The sequence below is a fragment of the Falco rusticolus genome, chromosome 11 (assembly GCF_015220075.1).
Source record: "Falco rusticolus isolate bFalRus1 chromosome 11, bFalRus1.pri, whole genome shotgun sequence".
Classification (NCBI taxonomy): Eukaryota; Metazoa; Chordata; class Aves; order Falconiformes; family Falconidae; genus Falco; species Falco rusticolus.
In genome coordinates this window covers 30,937,517-30,956,294 of record NC_051197.1, presented here as the reverse complement: position 1 = coordinate 30,956,294, position 18,778 = coordinate 30,937,517, and the positions used below count along the sequence as shown (strand labels likewise).

General features: G+C 47.1%; 2 protein-coding genes across 4 annotated transcripts in view; one reads left to right on the top strand and one right to left on the bottom strand.

The window, feature by feature from the left end:
• Positions 1-1,221, top strand: part of COLGALT2 (collagen beta(1-O)galactosyltransferase 2) — a 60,724-nt gene extending 59,503 nt beyond the window's left edge. For all 3 annotated transcript variants that reach the window (XM_037403553.1, XM_037403552.1, XM_037403551.1), the window contains one exon: positions 238-1,221. The gene's annotated coding sequence lies outside the window, so the exon portion shown is untranslated. The remainder of the gene's footprint in view (positions 1-237) is intronic.
• RGL1 (ral guanine nucleotide dissociation stimulator like 1) overlaps positions 1-18,778 on the bottom strand; it is a 79,083-nt gene that overhangs the window by 1,361 nt on the left and 58,944 nt on the right. The window contains exons 8-17 of the mRNA XM_037403558.1: positions 16,107-16,210; positions 14,887-14,971; positions 12,319-12,408; positions 10,364-10,450; positions 9,165-9,197; positions 7,613-7,734; positions 6,660-6,749; positions 4,413-4,601; positions 3,018-3,255; positions 1,585-1,699 (exon numbers count right to left, since the gene is read on the bottom strand). Coding sequence (XP_037259455.1) covers positions 1,585-1,699; positions 3,018-3,255; positions 4,413-4,601; positions 6,660-6,749; positions 7,613-7,734; positions 9,165-9,197; positions 10,364-10,450; positions 12,319-12,408; positions 14,887-14,971; positions 16,107-16,210 — 1,153 coding nt within the window. The remainder of the gene's footprint in view (positions 1-1,584; positions 1,700-3,017; positions 3,256-4,412; positions 4,602-6,659; positions 6,750-7,612; positions 7,735-9,164; positions 9,198-10,363; positions 10,451-12,318; positions 12,409-14,886; positions 14,972-16,106; positions 16,211-18,778) is intronic.

The following is an 18,778-nucleotide window of genomic DNA, read 5'->3' as shown; positions in this document are numbered from 1 at the left end:
CGGATTAGTCAAGCGCTTTGCGAAAACACATGAGCCTGAGTGGCACCTGCAACTACCCCGTGCCATCTATCAATTCAGTAACAGAGGGAGATGGGGAGGGGAGTAGAAAGCAAGGGGGTTTACTTTCTGTGAGACTACGGCATCTCTTTTAATGCATCGCTTGGCACTTCTGGGGAGGGTCAGGCTGTAGCGGCTCCTCGTTTTCATCTGGCCCTTGGCTGAAGCTTTTTTCCGCAGGACGAAATTGAAATTCACGCGGGTATTCATGGCATAGAACACGTTGGCGTTGCCTGGGATCACCAACTCTGCAAAAGAGGGACCAGAGCACGCGTTAATCTGCAGTAGCGCACATCACAGAAGGAAGGCCAGGAGAGAACACGGGCGAGCAGACCAAGTGCACGCAGCCAGCCCCTTCCCGTGTTCTGCTGTGCCTCTGCAGCAAAGCTGCATCAGGTGGCTGCCAGGGCCTTCAGCCAGGCTGGCCATGCTTGGGGTTTGGCCTCCATCTCCTGTCCTCAGCCCCCCAGCTGCCCCTTTTTTGTGCTGGAAGCTCTGTTTGCATGGCCGGACCTGGACCTGCCCTGCTGTAAGAGTTGGTCCAAAGAGAACGATATTGTCTCAACGTTGCCAACAGTGACCTGGAGATGGAATGGGGTCCTCGTGGACACCAAGACACAAAGACCCTGGGAAGGAGAACTGCGTGGTACGAGGAGTGCTATGCTGCTCCCTGGGCCTGAAAGGAACAACTACGCTAAGGCTGCATAACCGCTGTCCAGAAGATGGATCACAACCACTGTCATAGCAATGAACCAGAAAAGCTGAACTTCAGGTGAACTTCCTTCATTATAATATCATCATAATACAAAACCACACCTCCTGGTCCCGAGCTACCCGCCCCTAAGGCAAACCACGCCTCAGGCCCTCCTCTTTGGACACAGTGGTAGCTGTGCTCACCAGAGGAGGAGCAAGGTGTGTTCCTTGGCGTAAAAGTCGGCTCTTAAGCAACCAAACTTTGGAGATCTTCCCCACCCAGGATCACGATGGGAAGGACCGGCGGGACGCTGCCTGGACCTGGGACCATAGGGGCACCTTCGACCCGTGGTGGTGGCTATAATCCTCTTTTCTTTTTCACTTCACCTTTTCTTCCTTACCTGTCACTCTTATCTATCGCACACCACTTTACAGGCGAACAATAAAGTTGCACTGTTTGATCAAAGCATAGCCCCTTGGCGTGGTTGCCTTGATTTTTTGCGCTTTGAGATCATAGTAAACGAACCATCGTGCGTTCACTGAGTGGACCGTGACACCTGACCCCTGGGGGGTCGTACGCCAGCCCCCGTGGCAGACACTGCTCTCCAGTCGCATGCACACGCCGAGGTGGACAGCTGGCACCCCACGATGTATACAGCCACATGCTGACAGACCATGATACATCATCCCTGTGCACCAGTTAGCACGGGGGCTTCATCTCACTGCCAGCTGTGACAACACATCTGTGGCATTGCTAACGTTGCTTCACGTTTTGCTCCTTCCTTCCAAATCCAGCAGAACTTTTCAAGCAGCAGCAGAGTTCTCCTTCCCTACCTTTGTCCACAGTGATGGCCTGTACAAGTTCATAATCCTCAGCTGCATCCGATTCCAGGTTGTGCTTCTGCATAGCTCTCCGGATGACAGCAGGAGCTTTGTCTTGGTTAGTGAGCTGGAAAGAGAGAGTTGCAATGAGAGATTCTGCTTATTCACTCTGTGTAATGATTTAGTCATTGACGAAGGCCTGCCCTTCTGCGGACCACTTGGTCTTGGAAAAGATTTCAGAGAACTGAAAAAAAATACGATGGGTCAGTGACAAAGTAGTAGATGCTGCCAGATACTAACCCATGGTATTTGTGACCTTTGGTGGTGGTGGTGGTTTTCTAGTTCAAGATGACAGTTACTGTACTAGAAGCGACAGCAGTAAATCGCAGTGTCTGCTCTTCTGAGCAAACACTTCAAGAGAGGAGACATACAAGTCCACATAAAGAGCTGCCCCGTCTGTTGCTTGCAGACATCAGTTAATCTGCAGTCTCCTGTGCTAAATACTTTCTTTGACATCGTGCAAAGATTTTTGGCCTTGTAACTGGGTTTACTGTCTGCTGTGGAAGTGCTGTGCAGCCGGAGCAGACACAGGGCTCCCTCCAGAGCCTTGTGCAGTCGACAGAAAGATCTGTCGCGCCAGCAGGCGAATTTGTCAGCCCCTCAGGGAACAGCTCTGCAATCTGGGGAGGTCACACCATTCAATCCCAAGGTAGCTACGCATGCTGAGACCTACCCTCCGCACCCCGTGCGTTTGTTCCCCCCTCACCCCCCAGGCCCTGAGGGACCCAAAGCGTTTGCTCGGCTGCTGAGTCTCCCTGAGCTGTGGGGAGAGATGGTGAGCGAGTCACATCGGCCACAGCCCGGCGCGCCCTCGGCTGCTGGCCCAGCGCTGCTGGGAGCCCCCCAGAGAACCAGCCTTGAGGGAAACACCTGAGCACTGGTTGCTGCTGGTCTGGCAACCTTTGCTGCAGAAAGCAGCTGTGTCTTTAAAGGGCTTGTCAGCTTCCTCACGTACAGCTCCCTCTTCCCAGAACCCAGCTCCTGGGGGGAGCTTCTCCAGGAAAACAGCACGTGGCATCTGGTGTCAAAACTCACACGCAGCTTCTGAGCTAGCGTAAAAGCTGCCAGGGCTAGCAGAAGGGCAGGAGCAGCAAAGCCTGCACTCGATCAAAACGCTTCACTTTTATCTAAAGCTTCAACCACAGGCTTTCATTTCAAGACCGGAAACCTCCACAAAGATACTATTTTCAAACCTCTCATTCATACCATGCTCCACATATCCCGACTTGTGACATTTGTCATTTTCCCTTTCAAGCCAGGTTTGATTAGTCCCTTCAGTGAACAGGGGCTTTCAACACTGAAAACACCATTTGTTTAAAGTCACCCTGAATGAAAACGTGACACCAGCAACGGTAACAGCGCTGGTCTGTTCCCGCACTACTCACCACAATGCTCTTGTACATATTGCCATTGTCGCGCTCTACGCTGATCCGAATGATACAGGTGTCTCCGTTCTGCCGGTTGTAAACGGGAGACAGTACTTGTGAGCTTCCAGGTGTCACGGAGTTGGCAGAGTCGTCGTAACAGGTTAGGATGGAAGATGGATCCCCCAAGGAAGGTCTCTCCATGGAATTGGAGGAAGAGGAGGAGGGGGAAGGGGAAGGGGAAGAAGGGGAAGGGGAGGAGAGGGAGTGGGAAGGGGAAGGGGGGCGGGAAGGGGAAGGGGGGCGGGAAGGGGAAGAAGGGAAAGAAGGGGAAGAAGGGGAAGAAGGGGAAGGGGGGCGGGAAGGGGAAGAAGGGGAAGGGGGGCGGGAAGGGGAAGAAGGGGAAGGGGGGCGGGAAGGGGAAGAAGGGGAAGGGGGGCGGGAAGGGGAAGGGGGGGAGGATTCATGGCCCTACACAACAGAAAGAAAGAAAAACTGTCATCAACTGGACATTTTGTATGTCTATACGTGTCATTCTGAGGAAGAACTTGAGAAAGCAGAAGGCACATGCAAAACCTCCGCCATCTGCACTGTGTCCAGCAGGCTGGCAGAGGTATTGCCTTGCCTCCAGAAAAAGTGAACTCCACTTGACTAATTTCACCATTTTAATGAAAACTTATTTCCAAGTTGGTGTGCTGGACACTGCGCTGCTTGTTCTGGCCTCGCAGGAGGAGCGGGCCGGGAGGTGGCAGCAGATACAGTGAGCAGAAGCAGGTTGAGTGCAACCAGCCAGTGACCAGGACCAGCTGGGGAAGAGCAGAAGGCATCACCAGCACCTCTGCTCCTGCTCCAGGTCAGAGCCTTTCCACGAGTGAAAAATACACACACGCCTCCCTGTCTGCCACTTCTTGAATAACCTTCCCTGGTTGGAAGCTGCCCCCGTCCTTCCCCTGATGCTCAGGGTTTTGCCTTTCTCTTTGTCTGCTGAGAGTATCCTCCCTGGCCAACTCATCAAACCCACCGTAACAACTGTTGCGGCTAAACAGTTTAAATGAGTTAGGGATGCCAGTATCTGGGACCTCACGCTTCAGTTGGCCCAAGAACATTTAGTACAATTTAATTTACAATAGCCATAAGCAAACCCCCAATATGACACTTTTCAGCAAAATAACCCTTTTCAGGGCTTCAGCGATGCAATTAACTGTAGTCCGCCTCGTGTCTCAGCAATATAGTAGAGACTGCAAAAATCCCAACTGGGTCACTTCCATTTTCACACATCTGCTTCTAGAGTCTCTCCATCCCACTAAAAGCAACACTCTAGTCAAGACCAGCAGAGCTGGGCAAGCGCCTCGGACCTGCCCGCAGTGCCGCCAGGCTCTCCCAGGTACAGCACACACAGCAATGAAGCCAGCCCGTACCTTCTGCTGAGACTCAGCAGGAGCGTCTGTGGCAGTGATGCAGATGTCTTCAGGTTCCGAGTGATTCAGCTCACATGACGAAACACTGGCCGAGTCTGTGCTCTCACCAGAGCTCCCACCCGGAGTAGGTTTGGGTTCCGGCTTTGTGGGTGTCCTATGGACGAGCACCTCAGAGCCTAGCAGCAGTCTAGGGCAAAAAAGAAAGCGTCAAAGCCAGTAAGTGAAAGCAGAACAGAGCTAGGCTGCGCAGAGCTGTCACGGTTCAAAAATCTTACATACTGTTTTGTTTTCCTACCTTGATTTTCATTTCCTCTGTGCTGTTGATATGGTTTGTCAAAGAGTTTGTTACACACTACCACGGTATCTTCTTGACCTGGCACACCCGCCAGCCGCAAAGCCAAAATCGGAGCTAATGCTCCAGTACCGCAAACACGACTCCTCTTTTGGTCTGTGACATGTTCAGACTCACTGGCTAGGAAATGATTGATCACAAACCTGACGTGTTTACAAACCCAGGGGATGAGGGGACAGTTAGAGGCATGGCAGCTGGCTCCACCTGACCCGCTCCTCCACGCTGCTGTCACTCCCTGCTCCCCCTGACGCCAGGCACCGTAAAACCTACTCAGTCGCCGTAAGTGAAACAGCACGTGAGAGGTAACACATGGCCATAAACTGGGCAAAGGTTTTCAAAAGGCAAATTCATCCCTGCTGACAATTCTTTCACTCACTGGAGGTGCCACAGATACCAGTTTCTCTCTAAGAGTCTGAATGCAGATGTACACAATGAGGAGATCACAAGAAAGTGTAAATTATAGGCTCTTCCTCTCCGAGACTCATTTCTAAATGCAGGTCAAGTAAATTTAAAGGAGTGTCAAAGGAAATAAGCTTGTATAATACATGAAGTAGAGAAGCAAGGTGAATTAGATGCTATGTCAGCATGCAGTTAATGACTTAAACAATTTAGAGAGGTGTCACTCACTGTTGCCGGGATGAATTATGCCAGTCTTTTCTAAAGTATTAATTTGCAAAATGCATTCAGAGCGCAGATGAAACAATTCTTTAGACAAAGACCGCACAGTGCAAACAAACTCAATACGGTAAATAACAATACTACAGCACTGCAACGCAGTCAGCAAGGAGAGAATAAAGCCTGTGCTCCACAGCGACGGTTCTTACACACAGCTCAGGCACGTGCCAAGGGAGACACAAACGAGAGGCCACCGAGAGTCCAGGCACTGTCAGCTTCAAAGCTGACGCTCTCATAACGCGACACCGCCAGCTCAGATTGACTAGTCAAAATGCTTTCCAAAAGGCTGCCCGGATATTTTTTGCGTATCAGAACCCAAAACTCTAGATTGAAAACACGCCGCCTTCTTTCAGACCCTAACCTGCAGTAGCACTGCCGTGCCGTGAAGGGCTGCTGGCTGTTCTGAGGAAACCAGGTACAAGGACCAAGGAGGAAAAGACAGTTAAGAGCTGACAGTGCTCTTCATTCGTCATTTCCCGCCTCCTCATCTTCATCGTGCCAGTGCTCTGCGGGAGACCCTTCCTGCCTCCTCCCCCGTTACGTTCAAATTTCTCACCTTTAAGATACTTTTACTTCAGTCCTTGACCTCTGCTTTCATTCCCTGCAGCTTTCCCCGAATTCCTGCTAGTCTGTTGTTTCCTGTGTCTGCCTTAGCTGCGTGCCCCTGTTCTCCACCCACCTCCTGTTTGAATCTCTGTGGTATTAGACTAAATCAGACCACGTCCCCGTGAATTTTTTCCTTCTCTAACTTGGAGGGAGTTAGGCAGATTGTTTCCATTATCAAATGCCTTTTTGCTAACCTTAATTTTCATATTAAAATCCTTCAAGGAATTTTTGCATGTGTACAGCAGATTAGATTCATAATAGGCCAGACTTACCCTCATTTACTCTGTTTTGCTACTGCATTCAGGGAAGTTATTACACAATAGATATTGAATTTATAATCCAGCACTAAAATTGTTCCCTTTTCTGACACCTTAGGAAGGCTTGTTTCTTTCTAATCTCTTTCACCATCAATAGTCCTCCGGACTACTTATAACAATCGAAAGGGACAGCTTCAGGCAGAAGTATGCATTTCTAGCTGATGGTGTCTCCTTAAAGTAACACAGTGGTCTGGATCCCCGGCCGGGTTTTTCAGCTGGTGAAATAAGTACTGCTTGTTTGATTTTTTCACGTTCACATTAAACCACCAAACACCCTTTGCCCCACCGTACTCACATGCTGAACCTCTTCACCATGCTTTTCCGAGATTTTGGTGACGTGCTACTGGTGTCAGCAGCTGCTTCAACCTCACGTGAAAGGGTGTAACTGCAGAACAGAGGCCACTGGGTTAATTTTTACAGACAATACTATTAGTTATGTATCTCCAAGTAGCAATAATCAAGAAGCTCGAGAAACCTTCAGTTATTCCCACTTCACAGAAGGTTACAAGCCCACAAAGAGGGACATAGCTCCATCTACAATTTACCACGGTGAAGGGGATGTTTCACTTCTTTGTAACAGTTTTAAAAAACTAGTGCTTTTTTGTATGACATTCATTATTTTATTTGCAAAAAAAGAAAATGTGAATCTTTGATAAGCTTACTATTTTTACTACAACTTGGTACAACGCATTAGGTATCTGTGCTTACACTCTTAATGCAGCAGAGTGGTATTCAGATACCTAGTGCAGATACTGAAATGCTGTAAATAAATTGTCTTGGGTTGGTCTTGCAGCACGTGCGGTACCGTAGAACGCGGCAGGGCTGCCAAACCCACCGCAGACACCCAGGAGACACGGATCTGACGAGCGCTCGGCCAGCTCTGTGGTGCTGTGGCTACCCGCTGCCTGCACCCCCCAGCTGAACGCTCAGCAGCTGCGTCTCGACATCCCTTAGGACGCACTTCAGAGCGTGTGCCCAGGCACACAGACAGCCCAGACACAACGGACCCTCATATGTCAGTCAGAAGCCTGATTTCCAGTCTGAAAACTAAGCCCTGCTCACTGCTCTTCTACAGCTGTTCAGTAGAAGGCAGATGTACTTCCGCTCTCCTGGAGCAGCACTGTGTATATATATATGTGTGTGTGTGTGTGTGTGTGTATAAGAGGAGAGCTAAAGGCTGACATAACCTACTCGCAGGTGGGTGTGGGGTCAGAAAAGCCCGCTTCGCCAGCGGGACTGAGAACTTACCTCTCTGCCTCAGTTAAATGCTGCTGTCTTCTGAACCACTGGATGAATTTTTGGTTTGGTGTCATGCAATAACTGTTACATGCAGACTGTAGAAGTTTGATTTGGGCAATTACTTTAAATTCCTTAAGAAAATAAATAAACAAACAGGAATTCCAATTAGAAAACAAGATAAAGTCAAATTCATTCATATACTAAACACATACAACAGATCCAGGCCAAACTTAGTTTGACCTGAAGTTCAGTTTTAGTCGAGTGACTATTTCAAGAACCAGTTTTTCAAACAATGAAGATTGGTTTGGGGTTTTTTCCCCCAGCATCCGTAACGTGCCTTGAAAAGTGAATGTTTTATCAGACACACACAAATTAGAAGACAAACACAAGGAACCACACTTCACCACTGAGCTTTTCCCAAGTAGTAACCTAAGTGTAACACCGGTGCAAACCCACCGAACAGCAGCACGGCTGCTTGTTCCTCTAGGAACAAGGGTAGCAAGTGGTCATAAATTCTTCAATTACCCTGCCCGCTCACCCTGTTCTGGCCAGACCTGCTGCCAGAGAATACTGCTCTGTACCTGGGTGGTTCTCAGGCAGCAAGCAAGGGTAATAATTAGGTAATGATCAGGGGTGTCTGCAATGGAAGCAGAGTCTGATCCTCCACAGCTTTGCACGTTGTACACTCACACTCGCACCAGGGAATCTTAAAATGCTCTCCTTGATACATGCGACTAGAACGCGCTGCTCGTCTGTAATCCCACTTGCATACACACTTTGCCAAAATAATGCTTAAAAACTCCTTGTGTTAGAGCAGGTTATAGAGTCGGGATGCAGGAACGGAGCAGCTCGCCTATCGCATTATTAGTATCCTGAGCCGTGGAGTTATACATATGAGGCAAGTCCAAGAAGTGGTTTGTAGAGCTGGGAGAGTTAAGGGAAGGAAATGGCTCCATCACAGCCAAATCCAAGTCTGCTTTCAGACCCCAGAACGGAGATTTGGCACGACTTCATTCGGACAGATGTAACCCTAGGACCTTTACTCCTACATAGCATTACTTACCTCTGACCAACAAGGATCAGGCAGAACGGAAAGCCTGATAGCATTTATTTCTCAGTCCCATGTTCCTAGTTCCCTATCTCGCAGCCTTTACCCACAAATAATTGACTGCAGCAGAAGGAAGGTACAAACGGTGCCTTCTGGGAAGCAACGGTCTCGTGCCAGCAGCTCTGATTTCGGCACATACACGTGTATGCACATACACACGTTCCCACGAGCCCCAAATGGAGGGAATGTGCAAATCCCAGATTAAATCCCATGGAAGTGGCCTGCAGCTCCTCCTCCCCTATTGCACACATGCAAAAAGTAGGCTCTGTTCCTGTGCCACCCCTCGCAGTTTGGCAGAGGCTGACAGCATTTCAGGGATCTATTCTCTCCTCACGAACTTGCATTAAAATTAGCAGCTGTTGTAAATGCCTGAGCAAAAACAAATGCCCTTGCCACGGGAACGCTCTAGAAGTGGGCATCAGTAAACTAAATATCACAGAACATTCAACTTACCTTTCGCTTCTTCTCAAAATTTATCAGGCCACCCTGTTGGAAGGAAAGAGAAGGAATCAGAGTGGAAGAGCACATGCTTAGGTGAATTTAATCACAAACAGGATGAAGTAGCAAGGCTAATGTAAAGCACAGACCTGCTCTGAGCAGTGACCTTCTAAAAATACCAGTTTCCAGATCTGGTGTAAACCACAGCACTTGTATATCCCAGTCTCCAAAGGAGACCTGTCCTTCTGGCCTAACTGGCAATCTGCCCAAGAAGAAAAGCCCAGCACAAGAATGCTCATCAAAGCTGTGGCGAGCTCAGGTCTGAAGAAACCTGCAGGGTTTTGCAGGCAAGAAACAAACAAACTTGGTTTTTGCCTGTGCTGTGAGCTTAGCAGTGAGTTTCAGAAACACCACCTGAAGGCAAAGCGCGGCCAGAAGGGAAACTGCCAAAGCGGAGACGGATGTACAGCGACCTCACGCACGCCTGGTGCGGTTCTGCCAAACCACACCCACACACACCAGCAACCGTCCCCAGCCCAGGGAGAATTTCCCATTCTTATCATAAATACCGACACCAGCACCTGCAGCCGGGCTCCTCAAGCGCCCGTCAACGGGGCCGGTTTTCAAAGTCCTTTGAAAACCTTTGAAACAAATACCTTTAAAAATTGGCCCCGTCCTCACTCTCTGTCAAACAACCAGACTCTCTTGTAATCCTTCTTCCCCACCTATGCTAGATTAGTTCCCCCTGCTTGTTCAGCTAAAGAGGAATTAAAAAAAAAAACCCAACTCTTCAATCACTTTAGGGCTCAGACGTGTCTGAGTCAGTACTGAAGCACTTCAGTGATGAGGCTGGAGAGCTGAATTTGTGATTCTGTGTATTTTACCAATTATTCCCAGAAATCTTCACACCTAAAATGCTCTTTTCAGAAAAAATAAAACAGGATAAGGGAAAGCCTAAGGTCTTCACTTTTTTCTAACCTAAGGAAACAAGACAAAATACAAGGCGCTAAGCTTGTCCCTTGAGGTAACTGCGCTCAAATTCACGCAGGATTCTCATTGCTAATAAAACTGCATATTGCTCCCTTTGTTTTGAAAACAGATCCCTCCACTTTTAAGAACTGCAGAAGCAGCCAGTAGAAGATAGAGGAACAGACACACTCCGTCCTGGGAAGGCAGGGAGGATGTTTAGGATTCAAAAAATTGCCCCAGATTACCTCTGTATAGTCCTGAAATGCTGTGTCAATCATGATGAGATCAGTGAGGAAGGTACCAAGATAAGGTACCGTGCCTTGCATCACTCCCTGCAAACAATCGGAGCAATGGTGAATTAATTGACTGAGAAATGGTAATAATTAGAGCGCTAGAATATGCCTGTATAAGAAAACGGAATAAAAGTAGTCTGCTTAACCGAAGAGTGGTCTTATAAATTGTCTTCCTTCATTGTATCATCCTCAGTATCTAAACTAGAATGGAAATGAAATTCTAAGGAGAGCAGGATGTCCTCTCGGATACTGCCAAGCGGCTCCGTATCACAGCGTTGTCACCACGCACCAATTTCTAGCAGCGGGTCACCAGGAAACCCTGCTCGTGGAAGAAGCGCTGAGCACCAGGGACGGGGCCCCTTGGTTGCCTGTGACAAGAGCAAGAGCTGGGGAACGGTCCTGGTGACCCGTGTAAGCAGTTCCTCTCTCTGCTTCATTCCGCTGCATTTTCACTTGATGACGATCTCGCACCATGTGACAGTCAAGTCAAACCAAGTCCCAGTTTTTTTCCTCCAAGTGGTGACCATTTTCCCCAGCCCTTCACTGCATTTGAACAGTAATTATTCAAATTTAAAACTTTCTAGACTGCTAGCACTTTTAGGGTTCGGGTTGTTTCTACACTTGTGAGGGAAATACTTGTTTCTATCATCCAAAAGGATCTCTATTTTTTCCAATCAAACAAATAGACAAAAAACCCCACGTTCGGCACTTTTGCCTCCCTATCCCAGATTTATCTCCCCCTGTTCTTTTAAATCTTTGCCAACTTTGAGACAAAAGCCATTTTCACCAGCAGACTGGAAACCAGACACATCTGACAAAGCAATCTCTGTAGAATTCTGCAATTTTCAAGCTGGTATGTCAGAAGCTTTAGGAGCTTGTTTAAAAGTAAATGAGATTTTTGCTCTGGGTAGAGCTAATTTTCTTTATCACAAGAATTCCAGTATTTGCATTACATATTTTACTACATAAAAATTGTGTGGTTTTCCCCATATTTCCTTCTAAAGGTAACAAAGAGGAGATCACGGAATTCTTTCTGGTAGGACAGAAACAAGACAGCTGAATATTATGAACACTTTTATGTTCATCAACCATTTATTCCCCTTTTCTATGACGGGTTTAGTGAATTTTTGGACCTGAAACTAAGGCCGAACCCTTGGCTCAGCATCGATCCTAAACAGCTGGTTGGGATGTGAAGAAGCAAGCGTGAAGGAGAGCAGCCAGCCTCTACAGCCCGTTATCCCTTTGCAAGGGACAGGGGCAGACCGGCCCAGGGAACGCAATGCGGCCCTTGCCCGTCTCCACTGAATCCTGAACTCTTTGAGCGTTCCCAGCACCAGCTCGCTGACGTGCTGGCTGCGCTGGCGCTTTGCACAGCCTTTCCCTCCAGCCTCGCCGGACGCAGGCGGGTGCTGCCGGAGGAAAAGGACAGCTGGGCTGCGCTACAACCCACAGCCTGGGGTTTACAACCTGGTTTTTTAAACCTGTTACAGCCTGGGGGCTCAGCACAGGCTTCAGCTGGGTGCAGCATGAATCCCACTTTGAAATACACAGATGTATGCATGTGTGGGATCTTTTATATATATATGCACGTTATATATATACACACACAGCATCACCTGCTTACTATGATCCGCAGCACAACAGCAATACAGCTTTGGGCGTGTATTTACTGGGACAAACATTCTGGCTGCATATTCAGTCTAAACCTTTCGGTTCACTTGCTTTGTATCAGCTAATCAATAGCGCTGATGCGACTTTTTCTTGACAGAGGGCGCGTTCAAGAGCACTACCTACTGCACACTCACGTCGTTAAACACCTTTCCAGATTTTGCTTCTTATATAATTCATTGATTAGGGCTAATTATGTTACCAGTTCGAAGAGGGGAGGGAAAGAACCCCAAACACACCATATCTTTTTGAAGCTGCAGTCGCCTCTGTGTCCTTTTCTGATTTTCTTTCAGACTGCTCTCCAGATTGGCAAATTTGGATGTTCCTTCCTGTGAGTTAAAAGGAAATTAAAGGCAATTATAGGAGGAGCTAAGTGGTAAGCTGGCATCTACGTTTGTGTAAAATAATTGCAAATATATTTGACCAGGCAAGCTAGGCCAGCAAAAATATTTGTTGTGCAAGGACATGTGTGTATACATACATGCATTAATTTTCTGGGACTCATACGCCGATTGGGAATTTTGGACAGAATCTCACAAGATGACTACAAGGGAATTTTTCTGCAAAATGGGTCCACTCTGGCCAAAGCTAAGTGCTGCTGAAAATCCTCGGAGAATTCCAATCAGAGAAGCTTAGATATAATTCATGTGTCCAGCTGCTTCTCTAAACTCTATCCTGACACTCTTGACCCCAGGATTTCAGTTTAATTTCCCAATCAGGACGGCTACAAGTAAACATTTCTGTCTTATGTAAAGCTTTGTTGTTTTTCTTATGCCACAGCATACAGATCCAGCAACTACCCTCTGTGGCTTGTTGACTAAGCAAAAAACACGCAGGGAATGAAAGTAACAGGTTTTCATCTCCACACTTCAGGCTTTTCTGGGAATGGCTAAGCTATTTCACAACAGAGCTGTCGCCTTTATTTCCCTGAATCCATACGGGATGCTGGGAGTTACTGTTGTTTTTTCCAGTGTTCAGATAGATGGGACATGAATCAGTATCAATGCCTTTTTTAAGAGGCACAAAGCAACAGCCTGCACTCGTAAAGATTCTCCCATGTCAACATTTACTTCTCTCAGCCGCAGTTCACGAACAGATCACTCAACCTGCATCTCCTTCCTAGGCTGAAAAACAGGAGCGCATGAAAAAGGAGTGTTGTCTCAATGTCCTCAAGATACCGAGAGGTAAACCTGAGATTCTCCAAGGGCAGGCACCGAAGCTCAGAGTGCAGCTCGCAGCAGAGCTGCTGTCTGGGGAGGAAAGAACACGGTGCTCCCTCCCCGGGCCGGCCAACCTGTTTCATGTGGCACTTTGTGCTACGCTTAAATCTGTGGGATGGGTAGGCAAGGTCAAAGACAGCTTCCCTAGAGAGGCTATTTATAGTGAAAGAAAACAAAAGACTTTTAAGGATTCAGTGGACATTAATCCTCCAATTGTTACAAAATGATCCAAGACGAAAAGTAGGAGAGAGGTTCTAGCTGTTCTGTGGAATTTTTCTCCTCTCACCGCTTTCCAAATGTTTTGCAAATCCACTCACAGCAGCTAGAAGGAGTGATTTGCTGGGAGCCAGAAGGTCTGGGCTCAGAGCGAGTTGTTGTTTTGCCTTTTAATATTTAGTTAAATAGGCTGTTCTGAACACACATTTTCCATCTATGCTTATTATTGTCTCACCTGCTTTAAAATTTAGCTACAGATGTTGATAAATGGATGATAAACAAAACAGACTAACAGGTTTGAGTGTGTTCACCCATCATTCCTGAGCAAAACAGTGTTTCAGATACCAAGGCAAGTGGGGAAGGTACAAATGCCAGATTAACTGGCTGGAACTGCCAAGAAGTAAACTGGTTAGCCAGTTTATAGAAACCTTTTGATGTAAACAGAAAAAAAAAACCTGCCACAAACATTCCTCAGTTTCTACAGAATATAACCTTTCCCTGCTATTCTTCCTCACTCCTTTCAAGCTCCTGAGCTGCTTGGGGTTTGCCCAGGAGAGCGCAGAAGTCAAGCTGTTTCAGACAGAGCCTGCTTTGTTGTCCATCTGGCCACACACAGAGCAGGAAGCCTGTTCCTTCGAAATTCCCAGCCCTGTTTTCTAGTTCCAAGAAAGGTACGGGATAGTCGTATAAACATCTTGGTTTAATTCCTCAGCTGAAGCTGAGTGGCATTGTTCCAGTGAAGTCAAAAGCACTACAGTGGTGCAACCCAGTTGAGAATCTCATTTGGAGCTGCCCCGCGCTCACCAGCGCAAACCTGAGCCTTTCCAGCTCTGCTCCAAGGGCGCACAAGCTAGGTTCCCCTCCTACACAGAGCAGTAGAAAGCCAAAGCGCTAATTTGTAACTCATCTCAGCAAAATTACACCGTGCAGCGCCTCTTCGCTCTGGTTGTGGCTGCAGCTCCATCACAGGTATGGTAGGGCGCACACAGCTACTGAGGTAGATGCCACCGTGCCCAGGGGAGCACCACCAGCTCCCCAGCACAGCAGCGTGTTCCGCTGGGGGGGCTCCCCGGGGTCCTGGCTGCTGTCTCGTGAACAAGTCTGCACCGAATCTGCACCGAATCTGCACTGCTGCAGCCTGGCGCTCACGGGTGTCAAAGCTCAGCCGGCTAACGCTGCTGTAGGTTCCTTCAGGAACGATCAAACCACCGCTCAGGCCAGCACAAAAGCACAGACGTACAGACCTGCCTTCCCCGCAGCACCGCGGAGGTTCTCCGTGCTCGGGGGGGACGAGCTTTGGCAGCTGGGTAGGCCAAAGGGCTGACAGCTCTGCCCGAGATCGCAAGGCTTGCGGCTCCCGCTAATTCTCACCTTCATTAGCAGCTCCCTGCTTGTCAAATAGTTGTCACGGTTTGAAAAGACTTCAGACAGCTCCTCAAACAGCAGCACTATGTCCCTGTACAGGAAAAGATTTAGGTTATTAGTAAGCCCTACATCAGATACTATGTTACTACTAATGCTGATTACAAAACGTTTCTCACAAATCATGAACAGTTGGCCATGTAAAGGGTACCACCACCAAAATGCATCCAATGAGATGCTGCACACCTGCTAGGAACCCTCCCGGGATCTTCTGGTGCTCCCAGTAAAGTCAGGCCTTATTTGACAACATCACAAAGCAATGCCACAGGTACGCAGGGTTTTGAGTTACGCTGCAGGTACGAGTTTGTTGTAAGAAAGTAGGTACATGGATACAAAGGAACAGAAAAACAGCTGTGAGAGGTATCCCAAGTATTTCATTTTTGCCCTGATCCATGCACTCTGGAAAGCTAGAAGCATTTCAGTGTACGAGTCCCATTCTCTTGCCAACACCAGGAACACAAGACAGCAGTATTTTGATCAGGAACAGGAACAGGGGGCAGCAGAAGGAATGGCCCACCTCTCTCTAGGGGAAATGCACAAGTATACACAGTGGCAGAGCACCACATTTTTTTGTTTATCAAAGGCAAAGGGAACAAACCCATTCTTCCCAAACCGAACCAGCAGAGCACCCTCTTTCCTACAGAGACACTTCTGGTCTCTGTTTGGCATGCAGTAAATGTGCCAGCTGCACAAAAAAAAATACTTCTTACAGGGGAGTACTTTATCTTCAATACAGGTTTGGATTTTGTTGTTTGTGAATATATTTTAAGGAAATGTCAGGACCAGGAGAGGATTAGTGAGAGTCTGTAGCAATCCGGACCTCCTCGAACTTCATAGGATAGAAGACAACAGGCAGGTATGTGTGCATGAGTTGTGAGTAGCTAGTCCCACGGTTTTTCAAAATAGGTTGTGGAAGATCCAATATACTAAAAAGGGCAGAAGAAACCCAGTATCCTTGAGGGCAGGTTGTCTCTTCAACGTGAAAAAGCAGTTCACAGCAGTCAGACCCCAAAAAGGGGCCTGAGACTCACAGGAATGAGAGGTTCTCTACCAGAGATGTCCATGAAGGAGCAGAATAGGAAGACTGAGAAGAACAAGATGAAAACAGTGAGCACCGAGCTTTTTGCCTTTGTCTGGGGCTAGCCACAGGAGCAGAGGGGGAGGCTTACTTTGGAACACACGCCCAGGTCTTCTTTAGCTGATAGATGGGGCTGGACTGCAGCGCTGAAATGATGGCCCTCAAGGAAGAAAAATTCTTCAGGATCCTACATGCCTGTGAAAGGAGCGGTTAGAAATACAGGAGCATTAAATGTCAGCATTACGAATACATTAGTGCTCTTCTGTTTGACCGGTGTCATGCTTGCTACACATTCTCACTGCTAAGCGGGCAGCTGTACAAATATTGAGCATCAGAAATATCACTCCCCCCTCCAGCCACCAAATATTTTATGGGCTTTTGGCACTTAAATCTTGTTTTCCTCACTTTCATGTATTTGGGGTGATGTTGCAGTGTTACAGCTTCCAGTTCTCCTAGTAAAAATAAAAGTGAAACCGAGTCCATGAAGCCAGGCTAAAAAGCATAAATGTTACACTTCTTAAAAACCTCTTTATATTTACCAATCCCTTTTACCCTTCAGGGGAAAAACCAGGCTTCGCCTCTTTGTATGTGGTATTTAAAACATAAACCCTCAATCGTCTAAGTGTCAATTAAAAACAAAGACACGCAAAGGAATAACCTGTTCTTCAAGTATGTGCACACTGTTAAAGAGAAAAACCTTCCCAGCTCTTCCAGAGTTGGGATCAAATCCTAACAGACAGACTGGTTCATAGACATTTGCCACGCAGCTTCTCTGCGGCAAAAGCTTTGATGGAAAAGGATACCGAAAACCTTCATTTTCGAAAAAATAGCAGAGATTCCTAGCAAAGCAGATGGAAGCAAAGAGGAGGGGGAAAGTCTGGCCTGTCATTTTTCAAGGAACCCCTGCAGATCTGTTGGTGGCTCATGAACCGGAGCATGGGCACCACAGACCTCAGAAACTCTTGCAAACACAAGCTCTCCCAAACAGGTGTCTGTACATGCAAATTCAGCAGCCAAAACCCGCCAATTTGCCTGTTCTATGTGGACAAGAACATACTCAGACTACAATTCCACTTCTGCAAAGTTTTATGGGGCTGATTATTACACTAATAACGCTGATTACATAAAGGAGCCTTACAGCAAAAAGAGATGCAATTTATTTCCTATGTAGGACTGAACAAATGTAAAGCCAACTTAGCATAAACAAAGGTCAGACCTTAGTATGTCAACAACTCAGTTCATGAGTTGCATTAAAATTGACTTAACAATTAAAGCCAGTACATTTACTTCCATTTATTTACTTTAAAAAAAAAAGAAATCTTTTGTGCAACTCAGGAGGCTACTTTTAACAAAGTGTGGCTTAAGAAGACTGACTGGGCAAACAGCACATGAAGCACGTTGGCAGTTAGGCTATAAAAAGACAAAAATCAACATCATGTGGTAGGGCACGCAAGACCTGAAAACTGTTCTTGCATGGTTCAGAGCCAAAGAAGCCATGTAACAGCTCTTTCTCAGAGACTGAGACATTTAAGAACAAGACCCTTCTTTCTTTATGTTCAACGTGAAATTCAGGCTGGGGAGAACACTGATTACAGGCACAAATGCTCAGCATTTCTTTTTTTCAAATACAACAGGAGTTTGGACTGGAGGATCCAATCTGGAACCATCTTGACTTAATTGTACGTTGCATAATTTAAAGCACATTAGGAATTCAATATTGGATTTTGTGTTCTCAACGGTTTAACTGACTGCAGACTAAACTTTAGCAAGCTTTTGTTAGTATATCAGAAGAATTTTTAAGACTGGTTTGAATAACTTTGTTTCATGCTGTGTCCTTCACAAGGGGAAAACCAGAAAGAATCCTGTGCAGAAGCAACTGATTTAAAAAAAAAAATTACGCATAACAGGATATTAATGATGTAATTTTTATTTATATTTTTAAAGAATATATTGTGTGAATGAAATTGGCTGCTCCTGGTCAGGAACTTTAGATCTAAGTGGAGAAGAGAAGTCTGGCAGCTAGAAAAAGTGTCTACTTTATCTTGTAAACCAAGAAACTGGACCCAACAGTCACGAACAGATAACAAACATGGAACTCCATGCTGCTAAGGTACAGAGTTAGTTGTCAGTGAATAACTGCACTTTAATGAGTGGATTATTTTCTAATTCAGGCATCAGGCTATTCAAAACACTCATTTGCATGCAGAAAGCAAGCAGCTTGCTTAGAAGTGGGCAGCTAAGTATATATGCAACAAGCTGTTCTACGTGTGCAATTATTTCGTAGAGCGTGCGCATGCATTTTTCATGTGCCTAGCTAAGACTGGAGTATTTAATTATGTGTATAAATTGAAGTAAAGGGAGAAGTCCTGAATCAACAGAGGTGGAGAACAAAGTTCTCTATCCACAGAACAAGCATGATGAGTGTGGTGCCTGTCCTGGCTTCCCCAAGGCTGCCTGCTGCCCCGCGATGATCGGACTTGCTCGCCCAGGCTGTCCCCTTGAGCTGGTACCCTCGCCACCTAAAAGATCTGCACACAGAGACCAGGAACCAGCCTTCCCGATCCAGCCACACAGGCTATAAAGCAGGCATCAGATGGTAACAGAAACGAGCCGACGTAAGTGCCCGCAGAGAGGTGAAAGGCTGCTTCCCCACACCCGCTTCCCCAACCGCGGAGTTGCCAGAGCTTAGTGCCAGGACGGACAACGCGGCCTCTGGAAGCACAGAAGTGCACGGCCAAGGTCGGGAAGCCCCTGTGTGGCTCG